Source organism: Callospermophilus lateralis, chromosome 6 (assembly GCF_048772815.1).
Source record: "Callospermophilus lateralis isolate mCalLat2 chromosome 6, mCalLat2.hap1, whole genome shotgun sequence".
Classification (NCBI taxonomy): Eukaryota; Metazoa; Chordata; class Mammalia; order Rodentia; family Sciuridae; genus Callospermophilus; species Callospermophilus lateralis.
The window spans coordinates 9,862,319-9,875,459 of NC_135310.1; the positions used below are offsets into that span (position 1 = coordinate 9,862,319).

The 13,141-nt window shown below is 41.9% G+C and overlaps 1 protein-coding gene across 6 annotated transcripts in view; it reads right to left on the reverse strand.

Moving 5' to 3' along the window:
• The window catches only part of Tulp4 (TUB like protein 4), a 223,355-nt gene that overhangs the window by 62,122 nt on the left and 148,092 nt on the right, over positions 1 to 13,141 (reverse strand). For all 6 annotated transcript variants that reach the window (XR_013091583.2, XM_076858082.2, XM_076858083.2 and 3 more), the window contains exon 3: positions 1,365 to 1,493. Coding sequence is in view for 5 of the 6 variants with exons in the window: in XM_076858082.2 (XP_076714197.2) it covers positions 1,365 to 1,493 (129 nt within the window). In the remaining variant the exon portion in view is untranslated. The remainder of the gene's footprint in view (positions 1 to 1,364; positions 1,494 to 13,141) is intronic.

The following is a 13,141-nucleotide window of genomic DNA, read 5'->3' on the forward strand; positions in this document are numbered from 1 at the left end:
CTATGCTAGGGGGCTGTGAGGAAGTAGTACTGACAATCAGCGCAAGCACTGCCTTAGTGTGCAGGGACAGCCGCCATACACTGTGCTTTTCATGTAGTCTTCAGGGATCCTCTGCTCTGTCACAGGTGAGGAAACTGAGGCCCAGAGATGTTAAATACTTCCCACTCAGAGGTCAACAGTGGGATTTCCTGCCTCTGCTGACTCCAGAGCTAATGCTCTTGACTACAACACGCACCCTCAGAGTGACTTGAGTGCCTCTGGGTCAGGAGATTTCCCACATTTGTACCTCTCCTTCAGGAAGACTGGTTAGTAGTCACAGGGCTGGTGCTACCTCTTCTCTTGTCAATCCAAGAAGGCAGGTGGGAAGCTGATAAGGCTTTATTAGAGTCAGTCAATATTGTTACGTTTACCCTTACTAACAAAGAACTCACACAAGAAGAATGTTGTCTTCAGGCAAAGGGAAGTTTGTCTTCTGTGATGGCATCTTATGATCCTTAGCCTGCTAATTCTCACTGACAATAAATCTTCCTTTCTTGCAATTTTATGCCACCTGACTGGGCTATATCTTTCAGATGGAAGCTCATAGGTTATTTAAGGAACAGGCAGGAGAGGGAATCCTGTCCCTTAGAAATGTAGAGCAAGGCTCATGAGAACTCATTCTGGAAGAGTTAAAACAGTACAGGAAGCCCCATGTCAACAAACATCCCCAGAGGAGCCAGGCTCTCCAATCACTGTGCTGTCAATCTCCGTGACATGTGTCCTCAAACACAGGAGAAGGGCCCAGCAGCCACCCACCAGGTACTCAGGGACAGCATGGCTCAGTGGGGCATCCCTGGAGCAGCTCTCTTCCTCAGAGTGGAGACAAACTGTACCAGAAAGGAAGGGCGGAAGACGACAACAGGTGGCCACACTAACTGAAACCCCATAGAGGAGTGTCACAAACTCATGGCTTAGGGAGTAGGTTGTGAGAAACAGTCTTGTGGAGATGGCAGCGCAGGGAAAACACCTTCTAAAGGGAGGAAAAGAAACGTGCCAGGCGCACTTCCGAGGACCCAAAGTTAATGCATAGTCACAGCCCTGAGCAACGGGGAAGTCTCGCAGCAGCTGATAAGCAGCAGGGCACTCAAGGGACAGAGGGCACAGCTCTGCTTCTGTCCACTCAAGGGACAAGGGACAGAGGGCAAAGCTCTGCTTCTGTTCACTCAAGGGACAAGGGACAGAGGGCGCAGCTCTGCTTCTGTCGTTTCTCCTCCGCCTGCTCAAGGAGGAGCTGGGCGTCACCAGTGTTGTCGCCTCTGTGCTATAGCCCTGGCCAGGAGTCGCTGGGCGTCATCCTCCTGGGAGGAGGCCTGCCGCCCACTCACCTGAGCCCCGCGGTCGTTGACCAGTTCCACAGACCACCTGCCTTCGTACTGAATCCACACGAATATTCCCCCGTCTGCGTCGCACGTGGCCAGCTTCTGGTACGGCTCATTCCACCTCACCAGCACAACCTAGGAGACCACCAAGAAGACAGTTACCACGGGAGAAACCCGCCAGGGCCACAGTGATGAGGCCTTGAAACGCCAGAACTAAACAGTGCAGGGTCACAGGAAAAGGCTGGGGGACAACATGGGTGGAACCACACAGGGCAGTCTCATGTGGCTCCAGGCACACTTGACACATATCCTGGTAAACAGCAGTCACCTGGACAAACATCCAAACGCTGCCTGCACATGCCCACCACTGTGAAGACAGGACCCACCGGCACCCTGCACCTGCCTCTCCCAGGTGTGCAAGGGTCCCTCACCTGCTGGTCCTGTATTGTGGGAAATGATTTTTACAAGATTCATTGTTTTTGAATCAAGTGTTATTTATTTAGTACAGAAAAAAGAAAGGGTGAGTCTTAATTTAGCTTCATTTTCCACCAGAAGTGAAATTTTCTGGCACCCTTTTCAAGGAACTATCTTATATCTGAAGAATTTGGCATCAACAAATTCAGAAAAGGTACGGCTGAAAAATCTAATTTGTTTTAGGATTTATCACAAAGGAAATATGAAAGCCAAGTGTGTGGTGTATGCCTGTAATCCCAGTGGCTCAGGAGGCTGAGATAGGAGGATGGCAAGTCTGAGTCCAGCCTGAGCAACTTAGTAAAATTTTGTCTCAAAATAAAAAGGGATGGGATGGGGCTGGGGATGTGGCTCAAGCAGTAGTGTGCTGGCCTGGCATACGCGGGGCGCTCGGTTCAATCTTCAGCACCACATACAAGTAAAATAAAGATGTTGTGTCCACCGAAAACTAAAAAATAAATATTAAAAATTTCTCTCTCTCTCTCCCCCCTTAAAAAAAAAGGATGGGATGTAGCTCAGTGGTAGGGTTCCCCTAAATTCAATCCCCAGAGTATAAAACAAAAACAAACAAACCAAGTTAGAAGTTTCAAATTTCATGAGTGTAAGAACTAAATTCTTAAATTTAGAAAATTCTGAGTCTAGACAAATCACTTTCATCTTTCTCAAGTATAACTTTCTTAGCAAGTATCTCCTTCTTATCTAAAAAGGTAGAAAGTCTGTCAGTGGTTTATGACACTGAGTAAATGCCTGAAGCGTCTGAGATCAGCCCACAGAAGGACCAGTAAAAATCTATAAGGGAGCGGGGTGCCTGGACTGGTCCTGTGGACCATGTGCCACAAAACCAATACCTTAAGTTCACTGTGGTGAAGTGCTCCTGAGGCTGACCCCAGCTAGCCTATCCTGATGACCTAATGAACTGGTTCAGTCAGATATTCCACATGAATTTATAATTCTCATGCTGCTAGGCATGGTGGCACAAACCTATAATCCCATTAACTTGGGAGGCTAAGACCGGAGGATCACAAGCTGGAAGCTAGCCTCCGCAACTTAGTGAGTCCCTGTTTCAAAATTTTAAAAATAAAAAGGGATGGGGATTGTGGCTTAGAAATTAAATGCCCCAGGTTCAATCCCTGATCCTCCCCCCCCCCATTTTTTAAAAATTATAACTCTCATGCTATGTGGCTAATATTGAATTGGAAGATATAAACCACCCCCGTTGCCCTCAGCGAGTTAAAGGAGGCGAATGGGTAACATACATGGGTAACACATCAACACGGGAGGACTATCATGGGTCAGCAAGGGCACTATTATTTATCAGCATGTGAGCCCTGTCTACTCCCAATATTCTGTGCCTAATAAACTCATTGTAACTATTGTAAACACGTGACACAGGCATAAAGGGTTTCCAATTTCTAATTTGGATTCTAAAATACAAAATGAGCCCATGAACTGATGGTCAAGGACTTCTACAATGCCTCCTGTCCCACTCACACCCATCTGTCCAAAGCACACTTCCTGCTTTCAGACTAGTGCACAAACCCATAACTCTTCAAAATTATACAACCTACACATCTGATTTTAGGTCTTTCAACATGCTTCCAGGGCACCAGAGCTAGGAGAGGACCCTAAGAATGGTCTGATTTAATTCCCCTTGAGCTAGCCTTGGTCTGTCATACTTGATGGTATCAACATTTATAAGATGCACAACAAAATCCTCAAAACTTCCAAGAGGAAAATAGTACTAAAGCTTTTTAAAAACCCTGCAATAATCAAAGGAAGCGTGAGGTTGTGATCCTTGGAAACCTGTCGATGACTCATCACGCTAGTCAACTTGCAAGGATGAGACATCTAGAACTCTCCAGGAAGCTGCACCTGGTTGCATCCCTGGGTAGAGAGCCCCTTCCTTGCTCTGGCCCAGCTCTGCAGATACAGTGCTGACACGATCCAGTAACATCAGCTTGTGGATAGATCTGCTGTTGAGGAAAGGGACAGGTGGGCCTGTCTTCAAATATTGACACAGCAATTTTGAGCATATTTTGCCAAACAATAACATAGAATTAGAAGTTTGATCCATGTTAAATCATATCTTTGAGCTATAAAAACTATTTCAAGTAGATATTAAAAACTATTTCAAGTAGATAATTTTAAATTCCCAAAGGCATTTAACAACAGCAAATACTGACTGTCTGCCTAACATGAGCTAGACACTGTTAGGGGCTAAAAAGAGAGACTAGGACATCTCTGGCCCTGTTGGAGCTCAGTTTACTACACAGACATAATATAGTGCTATGTGTGCCATTAAGGTGTTGTGAACATACCCAAGAGCAGGTATCAATAGGCGGAGAGAGGAACAATAAATTAAGATTCCCATATTTAAGGGAATCCATAAATATGCACGTAGCTACAATCTGGTCTCAACAGACAGACATTAATCACTGATGTCTACATCATTACACACTTCAGAATGGTGATCACAGAATAGAATTTGACAAACAAGAACACAATATTCACAACTGATCAGTTTTTAAGTTATATCTTTAGGTTAACAGAGTGAACATTTGTCTGCTATGAGATTCTCTGCAAAAAGTGCTTCTAGACAAAGTGTCATATTTCAGAGGACAGATTATGTGGGTAGGTAAGGTAGTTAACTTCCCTGCCAACTAGGGACAAAGTCTTTCCCATGATTCTTCATTTAAAAATGGAGTGGAAACACGCAAACAGAGCCCCGACTCCAGACAATCACTGGGTCTGGACCTTTCCATTGTCCTGTTAGAATATCTTTCCAAAGAACTTTAGGCTTATGCACATTTTTTGGATAAATATGCCTTTCCGCAGCACTAAGTCCTGATGAATCCAAATTTAAAAAGTTTAGAGTAAAAAGGGTTATTTTAAGTTTATCTTTGGGGGATATATACCCCTTTCCAATTCCCTCTTTTTGCTTTAATAAGCACGTTTTAATTCTATCTTGAATGTCTGTATCTAATAGTTGTCTTAGCTTTTTGTATTTTTAATTTGAAATACCTTTACTTGACATTTTTAACCATTTTCTAATTCTTGTCTTCCTACATCTTTTCTAACTTTTTTCTTTTTAACTTTCTATACTTCTGTCTTTAAAGTTTTTCACTTCAAATTTTTAATTTTCTTTATTTAAATATCTTTTATCCTATTATCTTCCCATTATCCTGGGTTTTTTTTTTTTTTTTTCTCCGTCATGAAGGCATCTTAACCACCTTCAATTTAACCTTTTAAAACCTTTTAATTATCATCTATACTGTACTTTTAAATGTACTTTTTCATCACCTACAGCTTCACTTTTTTAAACGAGGCTTAGATTCTGTTTAAATCGCTTAATGTTAGTTTACATGGCTGCCCTTCAACCAAAGACCTTTTTTACTCCATTAAGAAGCTTTGTCTCAATCTGCCATGTACAAATACTTTTTTTTTTCTTTCTTCCCTTCTCAAACTTTTAAAGTAAGTCTAGTTTCCTCAAAATCTTTTTAAATGGCATTTCACAACTTTTTACTTTACCACACAGAGATTATCTCATCTAGAAACATTTCTTTTTCTTTTAACCTTTTATATTAAAATATATTTTCACATCTTCAATCTTTTAATATTTCTTTTCTAGCCATTAACCCTTTTTATAAATTCACATTCTGAAAAAACCCTTATAAAATTTCTGATTTAGACAAATTACTCCACTGTAAGAAGATGAAAGACTTTCATGTTATTTATGGTACTATAATACTGTAATTGAAACCCAACTGAAACTTCTTATACTCTTTGTATGTAAATTACACCTGATAGAATCTTAACACTTAGTAACCTTGTTTCAGCAAAGACACAGACCAAAGCAATATTAAACATTTTTCCATTCACCAATTTATGAAAACACACATAATGATTAAATATATTACCTTATGGAACTTAATAAGTAAAGAGTACTTGATTTTATATTTAGTGGTTGATATTTTAACACTTTAGCTTTGTAAATTAATTAGATGTCTGTAAAAACCAAGATCTTAGACAAGCATAGTAAACAGAATTAGCCATCTCTTTCTTGTTGAAGAAAAATCCTTCTACAGGATACCATGATGGTCCCATTGATATATTTAACAACTTCTCGTTTAAAAGCCACGGGCTGCATTTTTGTATTGTATCAACATATGCCCTAGCTGTTCTTGGTCTTACTGGGGTGCCTTTTTTCTCTAACAATTTTTCTTCCTCGGAGGTGAACAACTTCAAACTTTGAGTCAACCATTTTCCCCAGTTTGCCTGAGAAAGTTCTAGGAACAGGCAACTTGAAATAAAGACAAAATAAATCAAAACAAGAACACATTGTTTTTTGAAATGCTCACCCATTCTTTTGCTCTCCTTCAGGGGTGAGTAATTTCACTTACTTCCAATTTTTAGACTTTCCGAGTACGAGCCACCAGATGCCGCAGTCTCTCGGCTGGGCACAAATCACGAGTCTCCACACAGCTTGTAGATTCAAACAGCAATTCTTTATTCCCGAACTCACACCAGCCGTCTACAAACACGTTCTGGGAGAATCCACGTTCTCTTCCCAAATCCACACTCTGCCCTAATCCACTCTCTCCCAAATCCACACCGCATGGGCTTCTGTCTCTCAAAAAATACTGTCTGACCCTAAGCACTCAAGAGGAACTCAGCAGCAGGATACGCCCTATTCCAAAAGAGGAACACCCTAATCTCCTATTACTAAACCGCCCTATTCTAAAGGGGAAACACCCTACTCTCCTATTATGCTAAACTGCCCTATTCTAAAGGGGGAACACCCTAAACACGGATCCTGCCCTGGTCCTTGAGCAAGGTCACCTTTCAGAAGTCCTTCCACTAGACAGCATGGGAGTAAGCTGGCAAGGAATTTGTCATACCTACTTGGCTGATGGCTCCCAGCATTTATTTCCAGGTAACCCAATGTTTTTCTCTCACTTAAATCTAGTCCTGATCCATTTGTTCATTTAATTCAATTTGTTGATAAGAATGCCACAAATGAAATCATCCAGAGACAATAAAAGAATTCAGAGACCAAGTGCCTCTAAAAGGGCTCTGAGCCTGAATATGTTTGGGGAGGGGGCGGGGATAACTTTCTAGTTTCAGCTTCTTTAAGACACTTCCCAGGAAACTCACAGCTACACATTCCTTCCGGATACTTCTAAATCTTGTTGGAAAACAATATACCTTATTAGATAGAGTTTGTATAACCAGGCAGGTGGGAATTAGGGAAAAAAGAATTCCACCAAGTCTCCTGAGATTAATGTTAAACTACCATTCCTAGCCTCTCATCCATCATGTGCGAGCAAGAGTCTATCATTTCTGTAATACATAAAACTTGTTGAAATAACTGCATTCTAACTAGTCTTTAGGAAACCCAACAGTCCGCACTTTCATCTCTTCACCATATATAACCATTGATTTGCCTCAAAATCTAGTGAAATAACACCCCCTATAACTCTAACTTCTATCCTTTTCCACTCAATCTCAACTTATCTACTGAGTCAAAATTTACTTACAAAATGCTGAATCACACACACTAATAATTGAGGGTATAAAGTGCCTTCCATTTATGAATTATCATTTCCCCCCCAGAATCACTTCCTACTCTTTCTCTAAGAAACATTTCTGTGTATACAGTAGTTATCAGTAAACTGGAATTAAAATAAGACACTATTTACCAAGCAGTCTGTCTCACAAATGAAGACAGGTTAATGAGGTGAGACACCTGCCTAAGGTCACATAGCAGATTCCAGGCTGAGTTAAGGGCCAAGCCAGAGCCCTTGTCTTCTTTCTCCTCTTCCTGGGTACTCATCAACCACACTGTCCTGTGGCTGTCAATCACTCAGCCAATTATACTCCTGAAGCACCGAACAGGTGCTGCTAGGAAGGAGATATGTATAAAGAGTTGTCCCACTGCAAGAACCCCTGCAGAACATCAGGACTATTCTTTTTGTCTACCTCTACAATACAAAAATGTCCTGGAAAATAACTAATAATAGGTTTTAGTTCTGAGAAAAGAAAACAATCATGCTTAAAAATAACTAAATCGTCAGTGGTGGTGGATTATAAATTATTTTATTCAAACTTTTCTATATTTTCTGATTTTTCCTCTGATTAATATATTTTACTTTTATCTCCTCATACTTCTAAAAATAATTATCTTGTTTGCCAGAAGCCTTATATATCTTTCAGCAATGAAATGAAAATTAATTTTCATGTTATTTTAATCACACTATTTTATCTTCACAAATTTCTTAGGAGGAGGACTTACTATTACTCTAATCTCTTCTTAAGAGTGGCCCAGAGAGAAGACACACATCTCTCCACAGATTTTTTATTTTAACTTAAAAAAATTGGGCAATATTTGTGACATGCTCAAAAGTTCAGAGAAAAAGTCACTGTGAAGTATTCCGCATAAGACAATGTCATCGGTCCTATGGACACCCCTGTGTGATCCTCTTAGACTTCAATCCTTCCTCCTCTGACAAAAAAAAATAATTTCCTGGGGGCATTTCATGTTTTAAATTTACATAATCTTTATTATATATGTATGTATCCTCAGTATGTTTATTTTTCATAATTTTAAATATTGCAGAAATATTTAACAAACACCAAAGAATAACAATGGAGCTAATAAATATTCCATGTTCCCACCAGCAATCCAGCTTAAAAATTATCAACTTTTTGAAAGCTGTTAAAAGCTTCTTTTTTTTTTTTTAAAGAGAGAGTGAGAGAGAGCGCGGGGGGGGGGGGGGGGGGGAGAGAATTTTTTAATATTTATTTTTTAGTTTTCAGCGGACACAACATCTCCAGCACCACATACAAAGATGTTGTGTTAAAAGCTTCTTGACAATAGGCTGTAACTCACTTGCCCTCAGGGCACAGTCCTTACCTCATTTATCCATTCTCTTACTAAGGAACATTTATGCTGCCTTCCTTTTCCTCCTGCTGTGACAAATATATATATTTGGCAGTTGTCCCTGATTCCTGGCACACAACTCTTAAAAGCTCTGGAATCTCAGGAGTGATAAGTGTTTTGGTATGCTAATGAAATTAATGAGATTTGTGACCTGGGAATGCTAGATAGCTTTGGGATGGGGGGACTGGTTGCCAGAGAAACCAACCCTGTAACTATGGAGTTGGGACTTTCAGTCACAACCCTGACCTCTGGGAGGACAGAGGAGGGTATTTCAGACAATTCCCAATGGCCAACACTTTAATCAATCTGCCTAAGTAATGGGACTGCCATTAAACCCCCCTGAACCATGGGATTCAGAGCACTTCCAGGCTGGTGAACACAGTGAGAAGAGGGCATGGAAACTCTGTCCCAGTCTCTCCTTGCCCTCACTCCTTGCCCTATGCATCTGTACTATTTGGCTGTTCCAGAGCTGGGTCTTTTAAAATATACTTGTAATACCAAGTAATTCAAGTGCCTTCTTGAGTTCTAAGAGCTATTCTGGAAAACTATTATTAAACATGGTTGGAGATATGGGAACTTTGAACCACAGCCAAATCAGACAGAAGTGTGGATAATCTGGGGAACCCAATACTTATGGCTAAGTAAGGATGGTCTTCTGAACAGAGCCCTTAAGCATGGGAGTCTGATGCTAACTCCAGGTGTCAGAATTGAAGGATGCCCAGTTGGTGTCTGAGAGAGCTGGAGAGTTGTTGTGAAAGAAACCACAAAGGTGGAGTCAGAAGTGAGTAAAAACAGACCACAGCTGCTTTACTAACAATGCCATTCACAAACACTGTGCTACAGACTTCCTTGTGGAAAGTGTTAAGGATTTCTCTGTCGAGAGCCACAACCAAGTCAAGATGGTGCCTGGCATTTTGCCAGAAGGAGTGGTTGGGAGGTGACGCCAGCGAGCCATTGGGATGATGGTGATTAAGTTAAGCTGTGTATAATTATTGGGATGGTGACTAATTGCTGTAACTGGATGATGCTGGATTGGGGCAAGCTGTGTATTCAGTTGTGTATGAGGACCTCTGCTGTCCGGCAGTGGGGCAGCTCCTGCTGCCTCGGGTGCCCGCTACTTTTGAGTTCTCTTGGAGTTCCTGTTGAGTTCTTGCGGAGTTTCTTGCGGAGTTTCCGTGGAGTTCTGGAGAGTTCCCGTGGGGTTCGGGCAATAAAGCAGTTCCTGTTTGAACCTACAAGTGGCTCATGAGCTCCCGGTTATTTTATGCCCAGCCAGACTTCGGCATTTCTCCAGGGCATATTCTTAAGATGGGGAACAACTGGATTAAAGGCATGTGCTAGGCTCTTCCAAGTCATTTCCTGAAGTTACTGGAAGTTTTTATTCCATTAACGGTTTTCATTCCATCATGTAAGTTTGCCTTACATGCTAACTGTACTCAAAACTGCCAGGTTTTTTTTTTTTGTTTTTTTTTTTAAAGATACTTTTGCCAATCTAACAGGTAAAGAATTATTTCATATTTTACTTGTAATGTTTATTGACCACCACAAATCCTGGCCAGGCCCTATGCTCAACTATGTCCCCCTTTGTAATTTTCTCCAAGAAACTGAGTCTCAAGGATCCAACAGACCTACTGCCAGGCACTTGAAACATAGCCACACTCTTGAGAAGTGCCACAGGAACTGGATGCATTGGAAGGGGATTAAATATGGGCAGCGGAAAGATGTAACCGACTTAGGATAAATGCTCACAATTACTGATGGTCTTCTCTGTATTCTTTTTGCCAACTTGCTAAGGACTGAAAGTGTGTTTTGCAGAGCTGGGTGTCTGGAGAGGTACTGAAATGGAGGCCACACAGAGGCTGCAAAGAGGTGGCTGGAGCTAAGAGCAGCTAACTTGGTACAGTTAAATGAAGGGCGGTGGGGCTGCTCCAACACAGATGTGAAGTCAAGCCTTGCAGCTGGTACAGGATTTTCTTCAAATGACACCTTTTCTGTGTTCCCAAAGCCTCTGCCTGCCCTTCACTAGTTGCCCACGTGTCTGCAGTAAAACTGTATGGCCAGACTTTCTGACCGGAGGGTGTGGCCTTCTCTCTGATAGAATTACTGAAATAAGCAGAGTGTAAGAAATGCCGTCCAAATGGAAGAACAACATTCACAGAAGGAGAGGGGACAAGAATGGCCTTAACTACACAGAGGTGTGACTCTGGGAAAAGGATTAATGTCCGATGTTTTACTAAGGCACTGTGTTTCTTGACAAACCCTCTTTTCTCTGGTGTCTTCTGTCAGGTTCCCTAAAGGAAGGGACTGAGATGGGGATTCCTGTGCATTAAGTGGCTTCTTGGGGTTGTTCCTGTATGTGTTCAGGGAAGCAGGATGGGGTGGGGAATAAAGGAGGGAAGAATATGTGACAGTGGGGACCAGCTAGTTCAGCTTGATGTCATGGAGAGCTGTGGGGGGTGCACTGCCTCAGTCCCACCTAGTCAAGGGGCAGCCTCTTGTGCTCCCTGGGTTTAGTCACTGGCTGTTTGACAGGAACAGGGGTGGGGTGGGGTTGGGTGGATAGGAAGAGAGACCAGGTGGCAGCTGAGTCTTAGCAGCCAACAGGCACGGCAGCTGGGGATGGGTACCCACAGGTACACTGCCCTTGAGTTCTAATACTCATCTCTGTGTTTCCTTCCTAGGCCTTTGTCTTCCCACCTCCAACTGTTGAGAGCTCCAGGGCTGTGCTACTGTTTCTCTCCATTCTACAGGGATTTCCTAGGGATCTGCTCCAGTCTCGTCTCTGAATCCAATGTCCATCCATCTAATAAAAATGGATGACTTAGTTCCACACTCGCATCTTCAATTCCTTTACTCCATTCCCCTCTGATGTCTACCCGGATGTCTAACGGACACCTCAAACTTTTCACAGGTATTCCTGTTTGTTTCTTGGGGTGCATTTTTTTCTCATGGCCACCCTTTCTCCATCCACATCAACAACCCCATCCTTGCTCAGAGTCCTAGGCAGCTCTTCCTCACTACAAAGCAGACTTCCTTTCTGGGACACGTGGCCCATCAGCTGCAACGGGCCTGTCAAGGACAGAGACATGGCACTGCCCCCAGACTGGGGCAAGCCTTCGCACAGTGCTAGTGCTCCCTGTGTGGTGGTCATCACTAAGAGATGAAAACTCAACCACTGCATAAGAAATTACTCTTAGATTGATCTTTACCACCCAACTCTTGTCTTAACAATGGCTAAAACCCGCAGTTCCCACAAGCTTTTAAAATATAAGCTTAACATTAAAACAAAAAGTAAAAAATAAAAAAATAAATTCCTTGCCTAATTACAAACTGTGAGATACTCAAAAAGATTTGTGAATGTTTTTGAAGACATGGACTACTATATGAATTTTAGTTTTTGCTATTATTGTCAAAGGGTAAATTACTTTTTAAAACTTCCCAATAAACTTTAAATTTTAGAATTGTTTTAGATTTACAGAAAAATTGTGAAAACACTACAAAGGTCCCATATGCTGGCATCTAGCTTCCTCTATTATTAATATTTTACATTAGTAAAATTAGGATGGTGTATTTGTCACAATTAATGAACTATATGAATATATAATTATTGACTAATGTCCACCCGATTTCAGACTTCCATAGTTCTTGCCATTGTCATTTCTCTGTCACAGGATCTCAGGATACCAGATGATATTAGCCATCATGTCTCTTTAGGTGCCTCTGTTTCTCAGTCTTTCCATAATTTTGGAGACCTATTATGAAGTGGACTCAGGAAATATTATGTACAATGTCCCTCAACTAGGATTTCTCTGATATTTTCCTCCCAGTTGATGGGTGGGGACGATGGGTTTTGAAGAGACTGCAGAAGTCAAGTGCCACTGCCATCACACCTTGTCAGTGGCACACACTCTCCACACAACTCATTACACTGATACTGTATGAGTCAGCTTTGTGTTATTACAATGAAATATCGACACAGGCTACTACTGTTTCATTTAGTTCACAGCTTTGCAGCTTCGAAATCCAAGATCAGAGGCAATGAGAGAGGCTTGGCCTCTGGTGAGGACAGCAGATAGTGACAGATCATAGTGGGACCAGGTATAGGAGCAAATGGTTCAATCTTGAACCACCAGCAGAGGAAAGAGAAACAGTGTGCCCCAATCCCCTTCAAGGGACTCTATCTAAGGAACTCTATCTAGGTTTCCTCCTTAAAGGTCAACAGCACCTTCCAATGTTGCTGCCACCTGGGGAACAAGTCTTTATGTGGACTTGAGAGGGAAACTCAACATCCAAATCATAGCAAATACTAGCTTTGACCACCTGGATGAGGTAGTGTTTGTTGGGCTTCGTCACTGTAAAATTACTACCCTTC